Below are 27,970 nucleotides of genomic sequence, written 5' to 3'. Positions count from 1 at the left end.
TACTCCATCTGTTAATGGACAAAGGATATCGTGCCTCGAGAAAAAAAGGTACAGTTAGTAAAACCCCAAGTCAAATACTTGGGATATTCCATAAGTCAGGGACAAAGAGCAATAGGACTCGAGCGAAAGGAGGCTGGGTGCTGAATTCCGGAACCAACATTCAGGAAAGAGTTGCGGGGATTCTTAGGTGCAGCAGGATATTGCAGAATCTGGATTCCAAATTTTGCTCTTCTGGCCAAACCTTTGTATATTTCCATGAAGGGGGGTGAAAAGGAACCCTTTATTTGGGGGCTGGAACAAAAACGGGCATTTGAAACCCTAAAAACAGTATTATCTCAGTATTATCCGGTAATGGGGCTCCCCAACTTAGAAAAACCTTTTAATCTATATGTGGATTCCAAAGGGAATACTGCTCTGGGAGTCCTAGCGCAGGAAAAAGGAAGTTGGCAGCAACCTGTGGCTTATCTATATAAACAATTGGACTGTGTTGCAAAAGGCTGGCCACATTGCCTAAAGATTCTAGCCGCCATGGCTCTTCTGATGGAGGAAGCTAATAAATTAGCTTTTGGATAGGCTACTTTTATCTATACCAGCCACGCAATTTGAGGAATTTTAGAAACAAAGGGACATTTATGGTTAACAAACCCTAGAATTTACAAATATCAGGCACTCCTGACTCAAAACCCACAAGTGATCTTGAAGCAAACAAATGCCCTAAACCCTGCCACCCTTTTGCCAATACCGGGACCCGAAATTGAGCATAATTGTATGCAAACTTTTGAGAGTCAGTTTTCATGCAGACCAGACTTAAAGGACGTGCCGTTGAAATCTGCAGATTATAACTTGTTCACTGGCAGATCAAGCTTCATTACTATGGGAGAACGTTATGCTGGCTATGTGGTAGTCTCTCTTGACCGAGTCTTTGAGAGTGCCCCCCCCAAAAGGCACAAGTGCCCAAGTAGCAGAATTGTGGGCTTTAATCCGTGCATTAGAAAGGACAAAGGATGAAAGAGTAAATATATGGACTGACTCTAAATATGTCTTTCTCACTTTTCATATTCATGCTGCTGTCTACAGAGAAAGAGGTCTTTTAATGGCTTCAGGGAAGGAAATCAAGCACCCCTTCCTAATTGAAAGGCGGATATCTGCAGTAAAAATGCCAAAAAATGTCTATGTTATGCATTGTAAAGGCCATCAGAAGGGACAAGATGAAATAGCCAGAGGGAATAGGGCAGCTGATAAAGAAGTGAGACTAGCAGCTACCAGGGACAATCAGGACTACCCTGATATATCAGTTTACGTAACACTAGAAATACCTAAAGAACTCAGCCCTAGATACTCCAGGGTGGAGAAACTCCAAGCTGCTGTAGACTTAAATGGACTAAAGAAAGGAGAATGGTATGTACTTCCGGACGGAAGAATCTTTGTACCCACTAATCTTGCCTGCCAAGTGGTGAAGGAGTCCCATTCAACAACGCACATGGGGAAAACTGCATTAGCTGAGGCGCTTCAACGTATGGCATACATCAATCGCCTTCACTCTCTATGTGCTCATGCCAGCGAAAGATGTAACACATGTGCCCAAGTTAACCCAAGGCAAGGACCTAATTTCCAATTTCCAATTTTAATAGATTTGTATGCCGCCCAATCCCGAAGGACTCTGGGCGGCTTACATAAAAACAGTTAAAAAGCATTTAAAAAATTTAAAATACAGAACAAAGATGAGTTAGAGAGGCACAACATACACTCGATCTTAATGGGGCTGAAGATCAATCTAGATCAACAGCCCCAGGCCTGCCGGAACAGCCAGGTCTTAACAGGCTTACGGAAGGGCAAGAGAGTGGGGAGGGTCCGGATCTCAGGGGGTAGATCATTCCAAAGGGCCGGGGCAGCTACAGAGAAGGCTCTCCCCCACAGAGCCACTAGTCGGCACTGTGCAGTCAATGATACTCGGAGGAGGCCCGCCTTGTGCGATCTTATTGGGTGCTGGGAGGTATGTTGCAGGAGGCGGTCACGGAGATATCCAGGTCCTAGGCCATGTAGGGCTTTAAAGGTAAGACCTAGACTTCCCCCTGGGAGCCAACCTAAAGGGTATTGCCCCATGGATTCATTAGTTGTTGACTTCACAGATATGCCCAAGTGTGGACTCTATAAAGCTATGTTGGTCATGGTGTGCAATTACACTGGGTGGCCTGAGTGTTTCCTCACAAAGACAAAGCAAGCCCATGAAGTAGCTAGAATCCTACTTAAAGACATTGTGCCCCGATATGGAATTCCGTCATTCATATCATCAGATAACGGGCCAGAGTTTGTGCATCAAATAACCCAAAAGCTAGCAAAATCTTTAGGGATCCAATGGAGGCTCCACTGTTCTCTGCACCCCCAGAGTGCTGGCTGTGCAGAATGCTTGAACCACATTATTAAGGAAAAGATAACTAAGGTGTGTCTCAAAACCCACCTTAAATGGGTAGACGCCTTACCTTTAGCCCTTTGGTGTGTAAGATGTACTCCACGTAAAGGACTTAAACTGTCCCCTTTTGATACGAAGTTTGGACGGCCACCAATAATAAGTTCTAATTTGAAAAATCACATAGGGGACCTGGGACAGCTGGGAGGCTCATGGGTAAATCAAATGGTGGGAGAATTAAATAAGCAAGTACAAGAAATCCAACAGTATTGTGTTTCCCTTACCCCACAATTTTTAACAAATTCCAGTCATAATATTCAGGTGGGGGACAGAGTGTGGGTAAAACACTGGAAAGGAGAGAATTTGAAACCTAGATGGAAGGGCCCGTTTACTATAGTTATGTGTTCTCCACTTGCAGTAAAAGTTTTAGAATCCAAGTCTTGGATTCATTGGACCCGCATTAAACCAGCCGCTGAAGAATACTGGGAGGCTGACTCAGACAAATTCCGTCCCTTAGTTATACGTTTAAAGAAACACCTCCTATAAGCTTCCCTACCGGCAACGGGAAGCTCTTACGGGGCAGAAGATGCCCTACTGAAACCACAACCGGAAGCTGGTTTTTCGACGTACGGCTGAAGAATTAAAGGAAGGAAAATAATATTCCAACTTATCAGTTGCAAGACGAATTAGAGAATTTGAGCACCTGTGAGGATATGGCGATGGAAGCTTCTATATCTGTAGCCACTATATCCATTACTATTGTGATTTTCATTATCCTTATAATTTGTTGTGGGTGTTCAGGAAATAAGAATTTGTCTTCTGAAGAGGCAGCAGTCCATGCTGTAATGTTCCACATGTTCAATAATCCTCACCCTCTCCCTCATGTGGTGAATCTATAGGCAAAAGGGAACTGTGTAAAAGGAACTCTTGTGTAAGGAATAATTATGAATTATTTGTGGCTTTGGCTGTTGTTGGCAAAAGGCATGCTAAGTGATAACTTCCTGACTATTAACTCCCCATGTTGCGAAAATACCCAAGAAACTCCCTTAGCTCTTGAAGAAGAATCCGAGGATGACAAAAATCCCGGAGAACAAGATAAAAACCCATTACAGGTGGGGAACTGGTCCGCTCCTGCCAGCAGTGCATTATTTATGCTTGGGAACAAAACCGCAAGCCAATTCCAACACTTCCAGCCAACTATTTGGCAAACCCTGTAAGAAAAAGAGCAAAGCCTAAGGAAAATGGACCCCTGCAACAATTAAGACAAAGGGATTACATGTTAAGAGTGTTGGAATTAGGACAAAGCTTAATCAATCAGTCTGACCCTGCCCTGGGTCAGAAATGCTGGTTGTGTTTGTCTGCCGGACCCCCATCTTATCATGCGGTGCCAGTGGAGTCAGAACTCTGGGAAAAGACCAGAGCTACGATAGTTTTTGACAAGGGAGGTAGATGGGGAACTAGAACGGCAGAAGTCCAGCTACATGGAGATCTGTATGATGCGCTTAAAAGACTGGGGATGAGCCATCTCCCCATCATTAGGCCCATAGCAGTTGGTGTAGAAATTATAGGGTCACCCTCCTTGTGCATCAAATGATATCAGGAGTCTGGCATTCCTGTGGGGTCCCTATCAGAGGAACAATGCCCATCTGAAATGTACCTTGCCCCCAGGAAAACCCTCGTGGATGTGAAATTAACTTGCAGCATGTCTCCCTCTGTTCACAAGCTCTTCCAACAGAAAGTCACTTTCTCGCTCCCGCCTCCTATTGTTTTTAACCGACGGGAGAGGAATCTGACCACTGGAAGCTACCCAAGGCCATTCCAACCACCCCGACTACCCATTTGGCTCTCAATACAGTCCACTACGGGAGTCTGTGTTTACTTTCCCCCTGGAAACGCCAGTTCCCAATATCTCTTTGAAGGTCCAGTCCTCAGGTATAAGCTAATGGACCCTAATCAAGAAGTTCCATTACAGCCCCTAACTGGTATGTTCCTAGCAGGAACTTTACAAGTCTGGACTAATGAAAGGAACCTCTGAGTCCATGCCTTCTCCATGAACATCAGCGTATGTGTAGGGGAAAATGGAGTTTTCTTTCAATGTGGGAGAAATGCCTATCTCTGCTTGTCCACTAATTGGACTGGCACATGCACCCTTGTACACTTTCTCCCCAAAATGGGGGTAGTAAGTGGGGAACAGGCCCTCCCTGTACCCCTCATGGGACATGTCCAGAAAAGAGTGCCACTCCTAATTCCACTATTAGCAATCTTGGGAATAGAGACAGCAGTTGGAATGGGTGTAGGTGGAATGAACCATTCCATTACACAGTTCAGGCAACTGTCAGAAGAATTCCAAGAAAGCCTGAACCAAATTACTGGTACCTTGGTTGAAGTACAGGACCAAATAGATTCCTTAGCAGCCGTCATGTTACAGAACTGGCAGGCCATCGATCTTTTAACTGCGGAAAAGGGTGGGCTATGTGTATTCCTGGGAGAAGATTGCGGTTTCTATATGAATAGATCAGAAGCAGTCCGAGGAGTGGTCCAAGAACTACGAGATCGAGCTTCCTCTATTGGTCAAAAGGTACAAGGAACAGATATGTTGTTGTCTTGGCTATCGGGAACAGGTTGGATTAAGCAAATGCTATTTCTTTTATTATGTGGAATCACAAGTTTAGCCTTCCTCCCTTGCATAATACCCTTGCTTAAACAGCTTGTTATGAGGTCTGTAAGAGAGATACGGTCTGAAAAGGAGTTAATGTTAATGGAAAACCTAATCCCACATACCCTCAAGGAAGATGAAGCTTCAGGTACTAGCTCCTATATTCAAATTGCACTCTTAGAAGTAGAGAAAGTGATTCCGGAAGATAAGGCCTAAGATGTGTATTGCTTGTATCCTTGCTTTTTTTTTTTTGCTATTCTGTATCCTGCATGCTTATATGGTTAATCAAACAGGCTAAACTCAATTGTGTCTAGAGTCTAGAAAGGGGGAATAAAGTAGAATAAAATATGGATTAAAATATAAGAATGAAGACATAACATAACAGGGACAGTTAGAAGTTTGCTTAAAAGAGAAGTGTCACCATTCTCTAACCACAAAATGTTCTAGCCAACATCCTTATGTCAAAAGTCCAAACCACAATGTTCAGATGAAGTTCGTTAATGACACGTAGTCCATACCTGTAACAAAAGGAGAAGTAAGACCCTCTTCTACTTATAAGGCTTTCCCCCCAAAATAACCAATAAGAAATGAGTTAAATATTTCCATGTTGCAATGCTTTTGAGAATGTATAAGAACGCGTGCTTCGATAATGAAGGTTGTTCAGAATTTGCAATGTTAGCCATTTCGCTAACTTTCTGAACCTGGCTGCCAAATAAACTTTTCCTGTATCCTGAGAAGTCTAAAGCCTGTCATTTTCTGCCACACCAGAACCTATCAGAACCTGCTGGATTTCACCCCTGATCCACTCATTTTTCAAGTCAGGCAATTACTCACTTTATATCACTGCAAAAAATAAGGTCTTACTTTCAGCCCTCCCGTGAAAGAGATTGCTCCATTGCTCGCTCCCCCCACCCGTCTGCACCATCCTAGCCCAATTCGGTGTCAAGTCCCATACCTGGGAGTGGAGGTGGTGAATGGAGAAGGATGGAGAGGTCCAGCGGCACAATCCACAGGACAGCAGCGGCAAGCTCAGGAGTTTTCTCCTGGATTCCTCCCTGCCATGCTTCCTCCGTTCTCCAAAAGTTCTTCCCCAATGTGTGATAGCTTTGTCCTGGATTCCCCTCTGTTCTTTCCCCAGAGTGTGGTAGCTTTGTCCTGGATTCCCCTCTGTCTTGCCTCCACCGATCTCCCAAAATTCTTTCTCCAGAGTGTGATAACTTTCTACTGGATTCCCCTCTGTCTTGCCTCCTCCATTCTCCCACAGTTCTTTCCCCAGAGTTTAGCAATAGCAATAGCAATAGCAGTTAGACTTATATACCGCTTCATAGGGCTTTCAGCCCTCTCTAAGTGGTTTACAGAGTCAGCATATCGCCCCCACAGTCTGGGTCCTCATTTCACCAACCTCAGAAGGATGGAAGGCTGAGTCAACCTTGAGCCGGTGAGATTAGAACCGCTGAACTGCAGATAACAGTCAGCTGAAGTGGCCTGCAGTACTGCACCCTAATCACTGTGCCACCTCGGAGTTTGATAGCTTTCTACTGGATTCCCCTCTGTCTTGCCTCCTCTGATCTCCTCTGATCTCCCAAAGTTCTTTCACCAGCATGTGAAAGCTTTCTACTGGATTCCTCTCTGTCCTGCCTTCTCCAATCTCCCTAATTTCGGCTTTTAATCCTCCAGTTGTCTATTTTTGGGAGGTTTTCCCCTCTCTTCCCCCACCCTTCATAGGAGTCCCAAAAATTTTTGCCACATGGCTTGGGGGTGGTGGTCATGTGACTGAGTGTGGATGAGTGATGTCAAGTTAGCCCTACCTGCCCGATCACATGACTGCCAAGCCATGCCCACAAAATAGGCCACACCCACAGAATAGTTTCTAAAAAAATTGAAACCCACCACTGGAATGAAGATTTTGCAGTATCCTTCCCCTGGAGTGTGGTGGGAATGGAGATTTTGCAGTATCCTTCCCCTGGAATGGGGTGGGAATAGAGTTTTTTGCAGTATCCTTCCCCTTGAGTGGGGAGGGAATGAAGATTTTGCAGTATCCTTCCCCTGGAGTGTGGTGGGAATGGAGATTTTGCAGTATCCTTCCCCTGGAGTGTGGTGGGAATGGAGATTTTGCAGTATCCTTCCCCTGGAGTGGGGTGGGAATAGAGTTTTTTGCAGTATCCTTCCCCTTGAGTGGGGAGGGAATGAAGATTTTGCAGTATCCTTCCCCTCGAGTGTGGTGGGAATGGAGATTTTGCAGTATCCTTCCCCTGCCATGCCCACCAAGCCATGCCCACAGAACTGGTAGTAAAAATATTGAATCCTACCACTGCTACAAATAGCACCATTCCATAGTAATTGTGAGGATAGGACTGCTAATAGCAATAGCATTTGGGCTTATATACTACCCCATACTACCCTATAAGTGTTTTTCCAGTGAGACCGGCCTAGCAGGGCAACCTGGTCTTTCCAGATATGGTATGGTGCATACCACCCCATAATGCTTTATAGCACTTTTGAGGCAGTTTACAAAGTAGAGCATTATTTGCATATTGCCCCCAACAATCTGGATCCTCATTTTACTGATCTCGGAATGATGGAAGACTGAATCAACCTTGACCCATTTAGAATCAAATTCCTGGCGTGAGCAGTGAGGTAGCCTGTAATATGTATTCTAACCACTCATCAGGATTGAACTCCTGGCTATGGGCAGAGTTTGCCTGCAATACTGCATTCAAACCACCATGCCACCAGGGCTCCTAATGCTAATCTAGAGAATTACCTTGCAATATGCATTTTTAGGAACGGCGCTCAAGGCTAATGCCCTCTGTTTCTCTTTTGTTCCAGCAGGAGTATCTGCTGTCATAGAACGAACAGAGAAGGCTGAAGCATCATGGATATGACATCCATCCTTCCACTCGATTACTCAGCCGAAAAGCAGGCAACGTCCAACTGCACAAACATACGCTATGATGCGAGCACAAACACAGAACGGATTATTTTCGCAATCTTCACTATGCTTTTCTGTGTGTTGGGAATGTTGGGCAATGGCCTTGTGATCTGGTTGCTGGGCTCCTCCATTAAGAGGAACACTTTTGCCATTTATATTATCAACCTCTCTGTTGCAGACTTTGGTTTTCTCACCTTTGAGATGATTATCGAAATCCATGGGCTTCCTACCAATTCCTATTGTGGCTTTCCTTATGAATACTTCCAAACGGTCGTGCTGTTAATGCACAGCACGGGACAATTTCTCCTGACTGTCATCAGCATCGACAGGTGTCTTTCGGTCCTTTTCCCAATTTGGTATCGATGCCACCGGCCAGTGCAAATGTTCACTAATGTGTGTGCTGTCATCTGGGTCATTTCCTTTATCCTCTCTTCAATTAACCTCATAATTGTGGCTCTTGGTGAAGATAAAAAGACATATGTTCTGATATATCCATTCATTATTAATACTGTGCTTTGTTTCCCACTTATGACCATCTCCAGTGTCATCTTGCTTATCAAAATCTGCTTCATATCTAAAAGGCAAAGGCGGAGGAAGCTTTTGACAGCTATTTTGCTCACGCTTTTCTTCTTTTTAGCGTTGGCTTTTCCACTAAATGTCTTCTATTTTAACCTGTATTTTTCAAAGGGTAAGCTTTTCAACCATGTACATTATGGCAACCTATGTCTCTGTATCAATAGCAGCATTAACCCTCTGATCTATTATCTAGTGGGGAGACAGAAGGGGGAAACTCAGAGAAGCATCAAAGAATTGCTTCAGATAGTTTTCAAGGAGGAAGAAAATTGTTCTGATCAAACGGAAACTTCAGAAGGTTCCAAGATCTGAACTATTTAATTTCACCATTATCATTTCTTTCCAAGCACATTCATCTTTTTTTAAAAAAAAAAATGAAAATGATTCTTATACTGATAAGAACAAATGTGTAATTTGTGTAAGAATCCAGAATTTGTGGAGACAATTATCTTTGTGGAATATCAAAACATTTGTCAAGCTGGACTAACTTATTTTCTTAGCATCTCCTACCTGAAGATTAGTTAGCTCACTCTAGTTCAGCTTTACCCAACTTCATTGGTCTCCAATTCTGTATGTTTGAACTTAAGTGCCTATCCAGTAAGACTATTGTTGAGAATTTTCAAAATTGGTATTCACAACTTTGGAAGGCCCCCAACATATAAAGGCCCAGCCCAAGATGGACAGATGTAACCTTCAAAATGTTTTAGGTTCTATACATGAGCAATGGTGAAGGACAATGGAATTCTAGCTGAACATCATCTGGAGAATTGTATGCCTTCCATCTCCACTCAAAAGAGGCATGGTGGCTCAGTGGCTAAGTTGCTGAGTTGGTCGATCAGAAAGGTTGGCAGTTTGACAGTTCGAATCCCTAGCGCCACGTAACAGAGTGAGCTCCGCTTACTTGTTCCAGCTTCTGTCAACCTAGCAAGAACAAAAATAGGGACCACCTTTGGTGGGAAGGTAACAACACCTTCGGTGTTTAGTCATGCCGGCCATATGACCACAGAGATGTCTTCGGGCGGTGCTGGTTCTTTGGCTTTGAAACAGAGATGAGCACCGCCCCCTAGAGTTGATAAAGACTAGCATATATGTGTGAGGGGAGCCTTTACCTTTACCTATCTCCACTAGTCCAGCATATACCAAATCAACTGATTCAAAAGGAGGGCAACTCTTACAACAAGAAAAGACTTTATGAAATCACATTTAATTGACAATATTTTTGAATGATTCCAGAATGATTGACAATCTCCATAGGCATGCCAGAAGAAAAGAATTAGAGTTAGACTAAAAAGATTTCAAGTGGTAATATCTTCAAACTGAATCTCTCTTCGTATACATATAAATATATTGTATTTGTAGCAATTACACGCCAACTGTTTGCTGTAGCTTTATTGTCTGTGCATACACATATGAGATTGAATGGTTTCATATTATTGAGGACAGATACAGAAGCAACTGAAATAAAAACAATGCCATATAACTTTTATGGAAGGAAAAAAATAACATTTTTTTTTAATGCAGGGCATTTCCCTTAAATAACTAGTGACAAAGCATGGAGGAACTCTGAAAATATTTTGCTTCCTTATGAAAGTGCAAGCAACTAATTTTAATATACCTAATGTTTTTTTTATTGTAAATGTGTTTTTATTTTTCCATTTTCATTTTCGTACAGTCACATATATACTGTGCATAACCGGGGCCATATAACATTAAACAATAAAGACAGCCATTCCTCTTATCAGCAGTAACCCCCAAAATAGAAACCCAATGTACCTCTTCGACCCTCCATACACCCTTTCTTTCGCCCCCCTCCAACTTTCCATCTTCCTGCAAACGACTATTTTTGACAGATTCTCAAGGTTTTCTATTTTTTAATACAAATTATACATATTATAGAAACAAAGAGTTGTCCAGGTCTTTTCTTTTACATCCTCTCAATTATATAGTCCTTTTTACATCATAGTTTTGTTTTCACTTTCAGCCAAATTAATCTTTTCCATTATTTTTCACCTTTATAGTTATTTTTATTTAATACATGAACAATATCGTCAGTTGCTCCTTCACAATTACACCAAATTTTCATTTCTTATTTTCTCCATTGGTATATTTTGCTATAAACAGCATACATCCTCCAATTCAATTTAAGCATAGAGAGCATCTCTTTCACATTTTTTCTACCATTAAAAATATACTGTCATTTCTTTATTTCTTAATTAGTTACATCACAATAACAATCTTACTACTATTTTTTTTAGCCTACTAACATAACTTTTTTAGCCTACTAATATAACTTTTTTTTCCCTTTCTTCTTTTAACTATTTTCTCTTGGGGTCCCTAAAATCCCAGTTTTAATTCTTTTCTTTCTTCTCCCCTTTTCTCCTAATTTCTTCTTTTTCTTTCCCCTATTTTTATGGTTATTGTATCTTTTCTTCAGCGTATTTATTTTTTATTATTCTAGTAACTTTCCCCAGGGTTTTCCCTGTTCTTCTTTCCTTACTATTTTGTGGTTTCAAAGTGCTTTAAATCCAGAAAAAATAAAATTTAAATGAGAAGGATTTCCCTCTGTTGTTGCTGTTGTTGTTGCTGTTGTTGTTGCTGTTGTTGCTGTTGTTGTTGCTGTTGTTGTTGTTGTTTTTATTATTATTATTATTATTATTATTATTATTATTATTATCTTCAGTAGCCAGCGTAGTCTTTTCACAGGTAAATGCTCTCTCCAAACTGCAATACAATCCTACAGCTAGCTGTCAATAGCCTTCAAAAAATGCTTTTAATCCACAGAGACTAGAATCAGATAAGGAGAAAAGAGGCTCTTCCTTTTCATTGTTAATTTTTCCTTCCACATTGTGAAAGACACAATCCTCTGAGGCTTTGGTGCTCAGCCTCCCCTGCCACCTTTTTTCAATAATATTCCCCAAAAGGCATTTAGATAGCCACTAATTTCACTTCGGGATTCTTTTTAAGATTAAGATCAGCTTTTTCTTTTTCTGGGAGTTGGTTAATCACTCACCTGGTTCCAACACTCTGCTCCAGACACTACTCCTGCCCAATAACTTAGTCCAGGTGCCCCAGCTTTATAGCGGCCATTCAGTTATGGCCGCCACCCCCACTGCCAGTTTGAAGGGTTTTTCTCCAACTTCCCAAGAAATTGCTGGTTCCTCTAAGACAGTTGCTCCCAAACTTGGCACCTTTAAGACTTGTGGATTTCAACTCCCAGAATTCTGGGAGTTGAAGTCCACAAGTCTTAAAGTTGCCAAGTTTGGGAACCACTGCTCTAAGACATCAGAGCCGTCCCTTCTTCTCCCCTGTCCCTCCAGGAGGGGTTTTCAGTCTGAAGACCTCCTGACAGCGGTTTGTCTGGCTGGATTTCTGCGAGGCTCAGCAGAGCCTGTTTTTTTTCCCAGCTGGTCTCGCTGTGATGTTTCTGGGTTCCCATTTTTGACATAGCAATAGCAGTTAGACTTATATACCGCTTCATAGGGCTTTCAGCCCTCTCTAAGCGGTTTAAAGAGTCAGCATATCGCCCCACAGTCTGGGTCCTCATTTTACCCACCTCGGAAGGATGGAAGGCTGAGTCAACCCTGAGCCGGTGAGATTTGAACCGCCGAACTGCAGATAACAGCCAGATGAAGTGGCTGCAGTACAGCACTCTAACCACTGTGCCACCTTGGCTCTTCCCGACATGTGGTGGGTCTATGACAACTTGCACAGCCAACTCATCGTAGCCAACTTGTTGTGGCCAACTCACCACAGCCAACTAACCAAGGCTATCTTGCCATAGGAAGATAATATTTAATTATTTTAAATAATTAAATTGAATTGTTGAATAGTCCCACATTGGGTTGTCCTGTGGCGAGTTGGCCATGGCAGGTTGTCCCATGATATGTTAGCAGTGGTGAGTTGGCCATAGAAAATTGGTTGTGGCGAGTTGAGCATGGTGAGTTGGCTGTGGTGAGTTGTCCCATTCTGCCATGGGGTTCACTTGTTGTTGCTCAAACCAGAGAAAGTGTATCTTTCTTCTGCAACTGAGCCATAATCATGCAGGGTTGCTCATAGTTTGAAATTTTCAAGTGGTACCAAGAAGGTTAGTAACAACCACTTTGCATTTTGTTTTTGTTACATTTATTGTGTCATAATTTCAACAGCTGCCTATTCAGTTTAAGAGGCTACTTGTAGATGTTAAATTCTTAAGTGTTTCTGAATTAGAGTACCTGTTCTGACCCCCCTCTTCCTACATCAAAGCATGCTGGGACAAAGATACTTCAAGGATTTATTAACACACAGACCAGACCTTGGCAGCAATCCAACACAGATTAGACATTGGCAGCAATCCAGCACAGACTAACTTTGGCAGCAATCCAGCCTGCCAAGCTAGCCACGATAGCTTCTCCAGCTCTAGTAAATACGTTGATTCCTGCGACAAGCGTGTGGAAAGTCATTCCTTTTATAGTCTTGAAGGAGCCTAATTACCACCAGCTGAGTTCAATTATCTCCTGTAACTGCATAACTGTTCTTTACGCCTATTAGCCCTCCGTTGCTGGGCATCCAGAACCAACTCCCTTGTCTCCTCCCCACTGCTCCAATGCATGACATCAGGATCACACTCCCTTGTCTCTTCCCCACTGCTCCAAGGCTCAGGTGCCTCCTGGTGGCCAACCAGCCTCTCTGTGCCTGCTCAGAGGTGGAACCCTGTCCAGGGTCCTCCACAACCTCCAGAACCAACTCATAGGGTCCATCACTGTCGGAGTCTGGTGGCAGCTTTAACGGCTCCTGCTGGGCCACAACAAGTACCTAATGAAAGCCTCTTCTCTCATATAAAAAACAAAAGTGGATATGTTGTCAACCTTGGGAAATAAAGGAAATGTTCTGAGCTTTGTGGTTTTATATTTTAAAGTCATTTAAAACCTTGGGTGTTGCTTCTGGTTTGAGAATAGCTAACTACAAATAATTTATCTTTGCTTCTATATGAGAATATGAAATTACAGACCAATCAGCCTGACATCAACACTTGGGAAGTTCTTGGAAGAGATAAGCAAGAAATCTGGGAACATGTTCAAGCAAACAAAGTTATAACTAAAAGCCAACATGGATTCATCAAAAACAAATCATGCCAAACAAATCTTATTTCACTCTTTGACACACTGACTAAATTAGTCAGCAGAAGTGAAATGTTGTGGACATAGTATACTTAGACTTGAGTAAGGCATTTGATAAAGTAGACTGCAACCTACTTTTTGATAAACTAGAAAAATGTGGGATAAACAGCAAGACCACTAGATGGATTTGCAACTGGCTGACAAATTATGATCATGATGGCTTTTTCCAAGATACCTGGACCGATCAAAGTGTGCAATTTTTACATTTAATTTGTGACAAAATAGCTCCTTGTAATACTATTGGAGATTATTATCATGATAATCTACATTTATAATAATTATTCAAAAATTGATCAAGTTTATTAATCTATATAAAATTTAGGATTTGGGGTGCTAGGGGACCTCTGATTTCTCTTCGCTCTCTTCTTCCTCCTTGAAAAGTGTTTGGAGATTTCCTTTTAGGTTGTATATAGAATGATGTTCCTTCCTTCTCCCCAGTAGAAAATAGATCAACGGATTAACGCTGCTGTTTAGACAGGCACATAAGTAGTCCAGTGTAATTAAATTGAAATATTGGTTACTGGAAATAACATTGACAACGTAAATGGCAATTGGTGGGAAAGAAAAGATGAAGAAGAAAAACATGGACAATAAGGTGACTATGAGGAGCTTCCTTCGTTTCTGCATCTGTGATTTCACATAGCCTTTGATGAGGAGGGCCAGTGTGGAGACAATCATGAGTGGAATGCAAGCTGCGATATAGATGAACACGTGATAAAATTGGCTGAACTTTCGACGGCGTTTCACCAAAATCAGAGTGTAATGAATTCCACAGAAGAGGATGGAGACTATCCAGGTAATGACACAGATGATGGTGGACAGGTATGGGGGCTGATGGCATCGATGCCAAATTGGGAAGAAGAGAGCCAAACACCGGTCAATGCTGATGATAGTCAGTAGAAGTTGACCAGTGCAATAAGTGAATACTAAAACTTCTGTGATTTCTATCAGAGTATCTTTGATCGTCATGTACAGAATTGCGGAGATAAATAGGAATAGGAGTGTCACGCTGTCCGCCACGGCCAAATTAAGGATGTACACAGTGAAATGGCTCCTCTTAATCTGGCAACGCAAAAAGTGGATGACAGCTCCATTTCCAATAATCCCAGGAATACAGATTAAAATGATTGAAGAGTAGATTACGGTCCCAAGAAATCCAGGCAGATACATTTTGCTCTTCAAATGTATGGCATCATTGTCATTGTGTTCAGTATCATTGAAGGTCAGGTTTCCCATCTTAGAATCCATCATTCCAGAAAAGGTGGTTGTCATGTTCTGTGGCGTTGAATCTTTTTTAAAATTTAATTTCTGTTTCTTGTTGAGGATTAACGAGGGATCCAGAAAGCTGAAGGATGAACCATTTACCTTTAGTTTAGTCAACAGACACCAAATGACATTTGCGTCTGTTCTGATTTTTTTTCTAAGAAGAATGGCAGAGGATGAGGACAATTTCACAGAAGATCGTCAGAATAAGTCACTTGAGTTATGCTTTTGTGCATTTCTTCTTGCTCAAGGATGCCAGCGTGGCAACATCGATGTCTATTTTCTCCTTTCAGTTTCTCCTTCCAGCCATAGGGGTTAATTCAGCATCTGACATATATAATTCTTCAGAACTCATGAAAAACTTAAATATCTCAAAATACTCATTTCACCTCAATGCCTCTCCGTACAAGCAAGGGGGAAACATCTCATGGAGGACAGTTTATTTGATCACTTGGTCATATAAAAGAAGATTTTTTTTCCAGTTCTGTGGTGAGCTTATTTCCTCCGGTTCTTCACAAGAAATGTATAGTATCTAAAATGAAAAGAAAACAATGGTGATAGGATTGTTTTAATGGCATACAACCAGTGGTGGAATTCAGCCAATTGGCACCTATTTGGGAGAACTGGTTGTTAACCTTTTAAGCAGTTCACTGATTACCATCAGAATACCATAAGAGAAGAAAATGTAATCCTTTGGAATCACTAACTGATTAACTCGTGACCTACTTAATATTTCTAGTAATATGTCCCAAAAGTGTTTTTCAGGAGGCAACTGGACTTCCTTGTTTTTTTTTCTTTGAAGGCATTTTGAGAAAGTTCTTCAGAATGAAAGTAAGAAGCTTAGAGTTGGGTCATGGGTAGGGGGGAAAATTCAGTAAGAGAAGAGGACCTGAAAAAGCACATCTTCACAAACTTTCAAACAAACATTTGAAAGGAAAGGATGTTGTTGTTAACCACATTTGTCCCAAACAGCAAGAGCAGAATAGTGGGTCACTGCAGATGGGCTGTGGGACTACATGGTCAATGCTGCGACTTCCCTAAAAAATTGGGCCTGTGCTCATAATTCACAGTAGTAAAAATGGAAACCCTCTAAATCACCCTACAGTGCACTGGTGTCAAATTTAAGGCCCAGGGGCCAGATCTGGCCCACGTGGTGTTTAGATGTGGCCCGCGGGGCTGCCCTGAAAACATAGAAGGATCAGCCTGTGGTGCTTCTGCCAGTGAAAATGGAGCTTGGGAGAATCATATGTGACCCTCCCGAACTCTGTTTTCACTGGCAGAGGGTTGGAGGAGGCCGTCACAGCTGAAAACAGAATGTGGGAGCCTGTTTTCTCTGGCAGAGCACTCAGGCCACCATAGGTACCCCTGACATCAAGCTGGCTCCAGCCACCCCGGCCCCTGGAAGTCAAACACAACCCTGATGTGGCCCTCAGTGAAATTAAGTTTGACACCCCTGCTATAGTGGATGCATCAGAATTGTCCTCAGAATCTCCAACCAGATATAAAAACTCAGGGCTGTTACCGCTTCTACTGCAAGCAGGTTGGTAGGAAGATAACAGATAATAGATTAACAGAGTTGGAAGGGATCTTATAGGTCATCAAGCCCAACCCCTCATTTAGGCAGGAGACCCTACACCATTTCTGACAAATAGCAGTCCAATCTCTTCTTGAAAGTCTCAAGCGATGAAGCCCCCACAACTTCCAAAGGCAACTTCTGTTCCATGGGTTGATTGCTCACACTGTCAAAAAGTTCCTCCTTATTTCTAGGTTGAATCTCTCCTTGGTCAGTTTCCACCCATTATTCCTTGTCTGGCCTTGGAAAATAGCTTGATTCCCTCCTCTCTGTGGCAGCTCCACAAATATTGGAAGACTGCTATCATGTCTCCTCTTGTCCTTCTCTTCACTAGACTAGCCATGCCCAGTTCCTGTAACTGTTCTTCATATGTTTTAGTTTGCAGTGTCCTAATCATCCTGGCTGCTCTTCTCTGCACTCTTTCTAGAGCCTCAACATATTTTTTATAGCATGGTGATCAAAACGGGATGCAGTATTCTAGGTGTGACCTTACTAGGGCTTTATAGAGTGGTATTAGTACCTCACTTGATCTTCATTGTATCCCTCTGTTAATGAAACTTAGGACTGCATTGGCTTTTTGGGCTGTCGCTGCACACTGCTGGCTCATATTTAGCTGGTTGTCCACTAAGATTCCAAGATCCCTCTCACCAGGCTATTAAGCCTGGTTTCATCCAATCTATATTTGTACTTTTGGTTTTTCTTGCCTTAGTGTAAGACTTTACTTTTCTCTACATTTAATTTCATTTTGTTAGATAGGGCCCAGTGTTCAAGTCTGTCAAGATCTATCTGGATCTTGAGCCTATGTTCTAAGATGTTGGCTATTCTTGCCAGCTTAGTATCATCTGGAAATTTGGTTCCAGTGCTGTGGAAGTATATGTAGATATGATATATCTCCTCCATTCAACTGTTTAACTGATTTTTTAGTACACTGTTCTGACCCTCCCCCCCCCGACCTGAAAATCACCCAGACACAGGCTTGGCTGTTTGCCACTCTTTAATTACGGCTTTATCAACTCCTTTGGCTGAAGGTCCAGACACGACTCACATGCAAGACTAGTTGGCAGCAAACCAAAATCCAACAGGCAGCGATACAAGACAGAGTATTCCAATACTGTTTCAAACGGTTGTATCTTGCAAATGATCCCTCCCCACTTCATCACTTATATACTCTCTTGGGAGGGGCCAAGCCACAACCACCTGGGCTTAATTATTGTCTCTGAGTCTGCCTCCGCAGCTGCTGCTTCCGTTTCTCTGCCCTTCTTTGTCTTGCGTCAGGAACAAACTGCCTTGAATCCTCCCCACTGCTCCAGTGGCTCAGGCGCCTCCTGGTGGAACAACCAGCCTCTCTGGTCCCTGCTCTGAGTATGAACCCTCCCCAGGGTCCTCCACATCTTTCCTGGAAGACTCATATAGTTCCTCGCTATCCAAGTGCAACAGCAGCTCAACCGGATCCTGCTGGGTCACAACAGTACACTAACTAATAATCTGGGATGGATATCTTTCTGAAAGAGATGTGATATCAAATAATCATATTCTAGCAGTTTCTGAGACTCACCCTGAACTAAGAGTTCCTAGCCAAGATAACCATGCATAACTTCACACCAGCCTACTTGCAGTAAAAGCAGTAAACTTTCTGACAAACATTTCAAAGGAAAGGATATTCTTGATGAGTAATCACGAGAATTTCACGAGAAGAGTACTCCACTCCTTTGCTCAAAATAGAATCCCTTATGCCAGCAGGCTTGAAATTTTGGACTTGGACAACCTAGAACCTATGCTGGCTAAGGTCTGATAAGTACACAAAATTGTAGTACACAACATCCTACCTATCAATGACTACTTCAGCTTCAACCGCAATAATACACTGGCAAACAATAGGTACAAACTCAAGGTAAATTGCTCCAAACTCGATTGCAGTACATAGGACTTTGGCAACAGAGTGGTCAATGCCTGGAATGCACTACCCAACTCTGTTGTTACCTCTTCAAAGCCCCATAACTTTAACCTTAAACTGTCTAGCATGGACCTCACCCCTTTCCTAAGAGGTCTTTAAGGGGGCATGCATAAGCGCACCAGCGTGCTTATCGTCCCTGTCCTACTGTCCCCATTTATTCGTACCCATTTCCTGTGTTCACATCCATGTTTATATTATGCCTGTTATCTCATACATGTTTGACTAACTAACTAACTAACTAACTAACTAACTAACTAACTAACTAACTAACTAACTAACTAACTAAATGCAATGCAATGCAATGCAATGCAATGCAATGCAATGCAATAAACCACATTTTCCCCAAACAGCTAGAGCAGAATAGTGGTCACTACAAATGGGTTGTGGGACCACATGATATATCTCCTCCACTTAACTGTTTAACTGATCTTTTGAAGTAACTAATCATCTGTGATGGATATTTTTCTGAAAGAGATGAATATCAAATAATCACATTCTAGCAGTTTCCAAGACTCTGAACTACGAGTTTTAATATAACAGTCACCATGATGAAAGCTCTATTTTAACTGTGGACATACCTGGTGATGATATTCAATAATCCCTGGTGAGGACCAACAGATCTCTTTGAGAATCCAAGGAAATCCAGAAAACTAGATTTCATTGATGAACCCAGTTTTGTCTGCAGTCGATGTGGCTGCTGTGAGAAAGAAGAGTGTATTCAGCAACAGGAACAAATATCTATGCTGAAGAGGAACTTCCTTTACATTTTGCTGTAAAACTGAAAAGTGAAAGAGAAGTTTCTACAAATTTGCGGGGGTGTGTGTCTTATTTTTAGAGAATTCATTGTAACGTTGAAGTAGAAACAAATAAGGTAAAGTTAAAGGTTCCCCTCACACATATGTGCTAGTTGTTCCCAACTCTAGGGAGTGGTGCTCATCTCCAGTTGAAAGCCAAGAAGCCAGCGCTGTCCAAAGATGTTCCATGCTCATGTGGCTGGCATGACTAAATGCTGAAGGTGCATGGAATGCTGTTCGTTTCCTACCAAAGGTGGTTCCTATTTTTCTACTTGCATTTTTACGTGCTTTCGAACTGCTAGGTTGGCAGAAGCTGGGACAAGTAATGGGAGCTCATTCAGTTATGTGGCACTAGGGATTTGAACCACTGAACTGCTGACCTTTCTGATCGGCAAGCTCAGTGTCTTAGCCACTGAGCCACCACGTCCCTATGAGAAACAAATAGCAGCTTGAAAATCAGTCTAATATCATCCCTGTTTATAATATCTGTAAGACTGAGAAAACACATTGAATCCAAGGTCAGTTTCTTCCTTTGCTTGCCAACATTAGTAACTTTTGAAATGTTGGCATGAAAATTAAAAGTCAATTTTTTTTCACCCTCTCTGTGGGCTAAGATATATTCTGGAGCCATAGTAGTGCAGTGATTAGAATAGAGTATTACAGGCCAATTCTGCCAATTGCCTGGAGTTCGATCCTGGTTGGATCAAGGTTGATTCAGCCTTCCATCCTTCCAAGGCGGGTAAAATGAGGACCCAGATTGTCAGGGGCAATATGTTGACTCTGTAAACCACTTAGAGAGGGCTGTAAAGCACTGTGAAGCGGTATGTAAGTCTGAGTGCTATTGCTGTTGCTATTTTGCACAATGTTTGTCAAGGCTGTAGCTCTTCCTCCTCTTTGCCAAGGTCATTCACACATACCGTTGCATGTCTGTATATCATTACAAGGTTCTAAGGATGAATCTCTGCAGTTGAAGGCCAACCCTTTAACTTCTAAACTATGATCTCTTTTTATATTCACATTCCTCCTCATGAATGTTAGGTCTGATCCTGGCCAAATTTCCCTGTTTATGGAGAAGCATCCTCTATAAATGGATACGTGTGTATGTATGTTCCAGCATAACTCTGGAATGCCTTGAACAATTTCAACCAAACTTGGTACACAGATGACTTACTCTCTAGAAACAAATACTGTGGGGATAAGATACCCCTAACACCCCTTGGGGTGTGTGTTCTGTTAAGATACAGCCTGTTGTGCCTTAACATGGCTTCTACTGTACTGCTGTAAAATGGATTCTACTATACAGCACAGTGGAGTTGCCATGGTAACTGCTTCACAGTACCCCACAAGGTGGCTCCTTCTGGTAAAGGTGAAATTGCATTTGGTTCGACATTGTCCCCTTAGAAATAAATAAATACCTGGGCAACACCAAGTTATCAACTAGTGGGTATATAAAATCATCAGAAAGGAGTTCTTCTTTCTCACATGAATATCAGTAATCATCCAAGGAAGCTGACTGGATGTAAGACGGTCAAAAGACAACTACTCACACAGTGCATAACTTTAATATTTAAAAATGGTTACCATAATTTTAAAGCATCCTGATTGCCACTAACGTAATGGATAATTTTAAACGTAGGGTATAAAGGCCAGGGCAACCAAAGGCAATCAATGATGAAGAATCAATGCTACCTGTGTTTTGTGAGCATTTCAAACATCCCTTCACTCAGAAATAGGGAAAGAGCCTTCTGCCAGGGCACACATGCCATTGGTGGCACACAGAGCCTTCTCTGCAGGCATGCCATTGTCCCAGCTCAGCTCCACCAGGCATGTGCATGCGCCTTCTGCTGACCAGCTGATTTTTATGGTTGCATGGCATGCCCCCCCCCCTGCAGCCTGTTTTTGCTCACAGAAAGCTGCAGGGAGGCCAATGGGGCGCAGGGGGCACTCAGGTGTGGGGGGGATGGGGGAGAGCAGGGGGGTCATGCATGCATACATGTGGGAGCATGGGAGGGGGTCATGCATGCATTGCATTATGTGTGCAAGAGCGTGTATGTGCTGTTTTGTGTGCACACAATGACAAAAAGGTTAGCCCCCACGGTTTTAGATGTATCTGTTTAATTTTTTTTAAAATGCTGAAATGTAAAGGATTTTTGATTCATTTGGAGTTCAAATGTGGAACTTGTGGGCCTCAGGGTACTTTCAACATTTCTAACCGCCCTCAAGAGCATAAATTCCCCCAGAGTCAGATCTGCATGAAGGCAACCCAGATTGAGCGTCGCACGCTACGAGAATTGGAAGGGATGGTGGAAAGTACTGTATATACTCGAGTATAAGCCTAGTTTTTCAGCCCACTTTTTGGGCTGAAAAAAGCCGCCTCGGCTTATACTCGAGTCAGTGAAAAATTTGCCCGAAATGGAGGAGAAAAAGGGGCGGGGCCATGCCGCTGGGTGACACTCATGAATGGCCCAGTGCCCCTGTGAGTTTCCCCTCCCTCTGTGTCAGTTTGCCGTGCAGCGCGCACCGCACCATCCCCCCTCCTCACGTTCTAATGTAATGCAGGGCTGTCTTACGATTCCCCTTCCTCCCCCTCCTGCCGCTCTGCAACGATGTCCCACCTCCTCCTTGTTATGGCAAGCAGCCACATAGCGATGTCCCACCTCCTCTGGTACAGTGATCCAATGATAGGAATCACTGTGCCGTGTGTCATAGGAGGCGGGACATTGCTCCCGCGGCTGCACGGGACATCATCATCACAGCGGGACATCAGCATCATGAGGTGAGTGAAGTATTTCATTGAATACACCGCTAGTTTACTGTTTTTCTTTGAAATAAATATTCAAAAACATTATTGGTATCTATTTTTATTTTTGAAATTTACCGGTAGCTGCTGCATTTCCCACCCTAGGCTTATACTCGAGTCAATAACTTTTCCAGTTTTTTGTGGTAAAATTAGGTGCCTCGGCTTATATTCGGGTCGGCCTATACTCGAGTATATACGGTACCTGCTCACAAAATGAGAAGAAGACAGTTCTTATTACAGCAACAGAGATATTTCTGTGGAACTTCTCTTTTTGCATCTGTCTTTACACAAAGGGGTAAAACAGTCCAACCTACCAAAAACAGCACCACAAAAATCAGATTAGGAACACAAATTGAAATAGGGAAGAAAATGGTAAGTGAGCACCTGTCTACCCTAGACGAGTTCAAATCACCAGGACCGGATGGATTACACCCCAGGGTTCTAAAGGAACTGGCAGACGAGATCTCAGAACCGCTGAACTATATCTTTCAGAGATCCTGGAGCACCGGGGAACTGCCGGAGGACTGGGAAAGAGCTGATGTGGTTCCCATCTTCAAAAAAGGAGAAAAAAAATAGATCCAGGAATAGCAATAGCAATAGCAATAGCAGTGGACTTATATACCGCTTCATAGGCCTTTCAGGCCTCTCTAAGCGGTTTACAGAGAGTCAGCATATTGCCCCCAACAATCTGGGTCCTCATTTTACCCACCTCGGAAGGATGGAAGGCTGAGTCAACCCTGAGCCGGTGAGATTTGAACCGCTGACCTGCTGATCTAGCAGTAGCCTGCAGTGCTGCATTTAACCACTGCGCCACCTTGGCTCTGTAGGAAACTACAGACCTATCAGCCTGACCTCAATACCAGGAAAGATCCTGGAAAAGATAATCAAGCAACGAATTAGCGAACACCTAGATGTAAACAAAGTAATAGCCAAAAGCCAACATGGGTGTGTCAAAAACAGATCTGCTATTGTATTGTACTGTATTGTACTTTTTTTGGCAATTTGTTTGACAATTAAAAGGTAATTTCAGCAATCCAATTTCTCTCTGCTTGTGTAGCTGGAGAATTGCTGTAGTGATCATAAAACCAAGGTTTTTATCCGTAAATCCTCTAGATGTTTTTCGTCATAATTCCCAACAGTTCTTATTATTTCCCATTCTGGCTGATGCCAAACTTTGGAATCCTCAAATTTGGACAACATCAGATCCAGAGGTGGGTTCTTACCAGTTCAGAGTGGTTCAGACGAACTGGTAGTGTTTTGGCGGCCTGTGTCGCTGGAATCGGCAGCGACCCAGGCCTGCCATGCCCCTGAACTGGTTCTCCTACGGGGCCACCATCTTGATTTTCAGTTCTGTGCACGTGCAGAACAATTGTAATTGCACAAATGTATTTTCCCCCTTTTTTAATGTTTTGTGTATGCGCAGACCTGTTTTTGAGCAAATGCGCAGACGTGCACACATGCAAAATTTTTGAGTGCATTGAACTGGCAGTAATGCCAGGAGCAACCCACTCCTGATCAGGTCATTGATGCCCCGGCTTTCTACCAAAAGTTGCCGCAATTCAACACACACAGCAACAAATGTAGCATCTCTCTGTGGGTTTCAATGCAGCTTTGCTTTCAAGTGGCAATGACGGGCACTAGAAAAGGTAGCCATACCTTCCGACAATCGGGGAACTAGGTTCACAGAATCAAGGTTGGAAGGTTCACAGAATCAAACCACTTTGTCAGTCAGATCTGAACTATTGATTTCTTACTGATTTCTTAAAATGAGCCTATTGGATGAAATCATGGTACCTTACACACTCATCCCAACCCTTCCTTCAGCCTATCCACAACTAAAGAGAACTTCTTTCTTTCTTTCTTTCTTTCTTTCTTTCTTTCTTTCTTTCTTTCTTTCTTTCTTTCTTTCTTTCTTTCTTTCTTGGACTGGATTATTGTAATGCGCTCTACATGGGGCTGCCCTTGAAGAGTGTTCAAAGACTCCAATTAGTCCAGAATGCAGCCGCATGAGCGATTGTGGGTGCACCAAGGTACACCCACGTTACACCTATCCTCCGTGAGCTGCACTGGCTACCCATTAGTCTCCGAATCCGCTTCAAGGTGCTGGTCGCTACCTATAAAGCCCTACATGGCATCGGACCTGGGTACCAGAGATACCGCCTCCTGGCGATTACCTCTCTCAGACCAATTAGATCGCACAGGTTAAGTCTCCTCCGGATTCCATCTGCCAGCCAATGTCGGCTGGCGACTCCCCAGGGGAGAGCCTTCTCTGTTGCAGCTCCAGCCCTCTGGAACGAGCTCCCTGTTGAGATACGGACCCTTACTACCCTCCCGGCCTTCCGCAAAGCCACCAAGTCCTGGCTGTTCCAGCAGGCTGGGTGTGTGTGTGTGTGTGTGCTGAGAAGCATTTACCTCCACGGAAATTGTGAATGTTGGTTTTGTTTTTAATATGTTGTTTTTGTCTCGTTTTCCCCCTTTCCCTTGTCTTTTGTGAGCCGCTCCTCCGGGAGTGGGCAGCATACAAATAAATAAATAAATAAATAAATAAATAAATAAATAAACAAACAAACAAACAAACAAACAAACAAACAAACAAATCTTTCTTTTCTTCCTAACTGTCATGAAAACTCTCAATTAAAGGTTGATTCTCTCCTTGATTAGTTCCATCCATTGCTTTTTGACCTGCCTTCTGGTGCAATGGATAATCAGTTGACTTCCTCTTCTTTGTGGCAATTCCTCGGAGCACTGTTACCACATCTCCCCTAGTCCTCTTTTTCATTAAACTTAGACATACCCAGTTCCTGCAACTGTTCTTTCTATCTATGTTTTAGCCTCCAGTCCCCTAATCATCTTTGTTCCTCTTCTCTAGACTCTTGCTAGAGTCTCAACATCTTTTAGTAAGATTTTAAGAGGATTAGGAAAAGATGAAAATGGGTTTAAACTGAAGAAAGAAACATCAATAACCTAAGCTGTATTGCGAATACTATGATGGTTACTGAAAAGGATCTGCAAATCCTAGTATAGGCAGAGCACAGTGGGGGAAAAAATGGAACTAAGATTAACTATACCAGACTAATAACAGGACAACCATTCTCAGAAGTGACAATGAAGACACTGAATGGATGAATAGCTTCTGCCTTTAAGAATGAAAGGAATTAGCAGTTGATCTTTCACAGCCTACCACTTTTAGAGTGTCTATGAAAGTCTTGAAAAAGATATTCAAATGCTGTGATGTGTCTCTACCTACAGAGATCAGAGCAATGCAGATCATGCAGGAGTGGGAGTCAGCTGGTTCGGACCAGTTCGAGTGAATCAGTACAGTGGTGGGATTTATTTATTTTTTTACTATCGGTTCTGTGGGCGTGGCTTTGTGGGCATATCAGGGGAAGGATACTGCAAAATTTCCATTCCCTCCCCATTCCTGGGGGACGGTTACTTCAAAATCCCCATTTCCTCCCCACCTCACTAACCTGCTTTCCGGTTCCATTCTCCTGTTCAGCACAACGAAAGAAGATCAGCTGGGAGGCTGGGAGGCAGTGGGGCATTTGCCGGTTCCCCAAACTACTCAAAATTTCTGCTACTGGTTCTCCAGAACCTGTCAGAACTGGCTGAATACCACCTCTGAACCAGTAGTTCCGACAATCAGGTGGCCCTTCCACTTTACTTACCTATATCCTCTCAGCTGATTCATGCAGCAGAGCGGATTGCCATGCTTCAGCTCCATTATTCCCCAGAAGTTTAGTTTAGTTAACTTTATTGTCATTGCACATGGTACAATGAAATTAAATGCTGTCTTCAGTGTACATGACAATTATAAAAATAAAAACACAAACATACATCCTTTACATTCTATATAATCGAAATTGAAAACTCGATATTGCACTATACCATAGAATTCAATATAATATAATAATAATAACAGTAGACTTATATACCGCTTCATAGGGCTTTCAGCCCTCTCTAAGCGGTTTACAGAGTCAGCATATTGCCCCCAACAACAATCCGGGTCCTCATTTTACCCACCTCGGAAGGATGGAAGGCTGAGTCAACCCTGAGCCGGTGAGATTTGAACCGCTGAACTGCTGATCTAGCAGTCAGCCTGCAGTGCTGCATTTAACCACTGCGCCACCTTGGCTCATATGGTTATTGCCCTGGGATAGAAGCTGTTTTTCAGCCTGTTTGTCCTTTTTATTGTCCTGTACCGTTTGCCAGATGGTAATAGTTCAAAAAAAACCAACAGGTGCCCAGGATGAGATGGATCTTTAAGAATGTTTTGAATTTTCTTAATGCAGCGGGAGCTATAAAGCTCTTCCAAAGAGGGGAGAGGGCAACCCATGATCCTCTGGGCAATGACGTCGACCCTCTGGAGCGCTGTCCTATCTGCCACTGTGCAATTGGCAAATCATACAGACTAATGTTTTCCAATGTAAAGCTAACATGCTGATCGAATCGAATCTGGTTGAATTGAAAGTGGTCAACATGAGTATCCCAGATCCTTCATAAATTGCAATCACTGCCTTCTACTTTTTTTTATCAGCTTGAATCAGGTCATGGTTTATTGAGTACATGAATGGATTTACACTGCTAAAAAGGACCATGTGTGCTTATCAGACACCAGGGACCCTCAACAGGAACAGACCGATGACCTCTTCTTGGAATGGATTGCAGGTGGAGCTACAGTGAATCATCAGTAGAAGGTATAAAGAAAAAAGGAATTGCAAGCAAACTACTAAGCATCACTTAACAGCCCAAATCCTAAATTTTAAAAACATTGAGAAACTTGATCAATTTTGGAATCTTTATTCTAAATGAAGATCAGAACGGTAACAGTCTCAAATCAGATTTGCTCTTTCATCAAGAGCCAAGAGTCCAGAGGGACAACAAAGTATAAACATCATTACGCTTTTCCTCATTGGAAAGTCTTTCGAATGGTCTCCGGACACGCTTCAAGGTGCTAGTCGTTACTTTTAAAGCCCTACATGGCATTGGACCTGATTACCCGAGAGACCGCCTCCTGCCAATTACCTCCCAAAGACCAATTCGATCGCACAGACTAGGCCTTCTCCGGATTCCATCTGCCAGCCAATGCCGGCTGGCGATCCCCCAGGGGAGGGCCTTCTCTGTTGCAGCTCCGGCCCTCTGGAACGACCTCCCCGTCGAGATCCAGACCCTTACTACCCTCCCGGCCTTCCGTAAAGCTACTAAGTCCTGGCTGTTCTGGCAGGCCTGGGGCCGTTGAAGTATCCAGCCCCACTTTAATTATGAATGTTGTTGTATTTTAAATTTTGTATTGTCTTATTTATCCCCCTTCACCTTTTTATTGTAAGCCACCCAGAGTCCTTCGGGAGTGGGCGGCATACAAAACTAATAAACTAATAAACTAAACTATGGGCCCTTGTGCCTTAATCATCTTGAATTGGATTACCATACTGGAATGTACTGTCTTATATGAGACAGAGTTCCAATTAGCATCCTCAAATAAATAATAATCCAAGGCTAGAAATTCCTCAAAGTTCCATTCTTCTTCATTTGGCCATGTAGTTGATAAAATTTAGGACATTTTGGCTTGGCCTTCCAATGACGGACCCTTTCCAGTAGTATGAACGTCAACTCTGAAAATTCTCAATAACCTTCCCGTCTAAACTCTGAAGTTCAAACACACAAAATTGGAGGCAACTAAAGTTGAGGAAGGCTGAATTAAAATAAGATAATTCATCTTCAGGAGGACAAGCTTGATAAAATAGTTAGTCCAACTTGACAAATGTTTCGATAGTCCACAAAGATAATTATCTGCATACATTCTTGATTCATGCAGAAATTAATCAGTATAGAGATCAGTGCCTTTTAAATAAAAAAAGGAAA

The 27,970-nt window shown here is 42.7% G+C and overlaps 2 protein-coding genes across 2 annotated transcripts; one reads left to right on the top strand and one right to left on the bottom strand.

Moving 5' to 3' along the window:
* Positions 1–7,938: 7,938 nt before the first annotated feature.
* On the top strand, positions 7,939–8,880 carry LOC116512037 (mas-related G-protein coupled receptor member H-like). Its single transcript, XM_032222312.1, has one exon. The coding sequence runs from the start codon at positions 7,939–7,941 to the stop codon at positions 8,878–8,880; it is 942 nt and encodes a 313-aa protein (XP_032078203.1).
* A 5,177-nt stretch (positions 8,881–14,057) lies between these two features.
* LOC116512036 (proto-oncogene Mas-like) lies at positions 14,058–14,996 on the bottom strand. The gene has a single exon (XM_032222311.1). The coding sequence runs from the start codon at positions 14,994–14,996 to the stop codon at positions 14,058–14,060; it is 939 nt and encodes a 312-aa protein (XP_032078202.1).
* Positions 14,997–27,970: the final 12,974 nt, after the last annotated feature.

The sequence above is a fragment of the Thamnophis elegans genome, chromosome 8 (genome assembly GCF_009769535.1).
Source record: "Thamnophis elegans isolate rThaEle1 chromosome 8, rThaEle1.pri, whole genome shotgun sequence".
Taxonomy (NCBI): Eukaryota; Metazoa; Chordata; class Lepidosauria; order Squamata; family Colubridae; genus Thamnophis; species Thamnophis elegans.
The sequence above is the reverse complement of the archived record's forward strand: the minus strand, read 5'-3'. Positions and strand labels throughout refer to the sequence as shown.

What these genes read in the sequence shown, in the direction of transcription:
- LOC116512037 (XM_032222312.1), top strand. Translation starts at nt 7,939, where the DNA reads ATGGATATGACATCCATCCTTCCACTCGATTACTCAGCCGAAAAGCAG.
- LOC116512036 (XM_032222311.1), bottom strand. Translation starts at nt 14,996, where the DNA reads ATGACAACCACCTTTTCTGGAATGATGGATTCTAAGATGGGAAACCTG.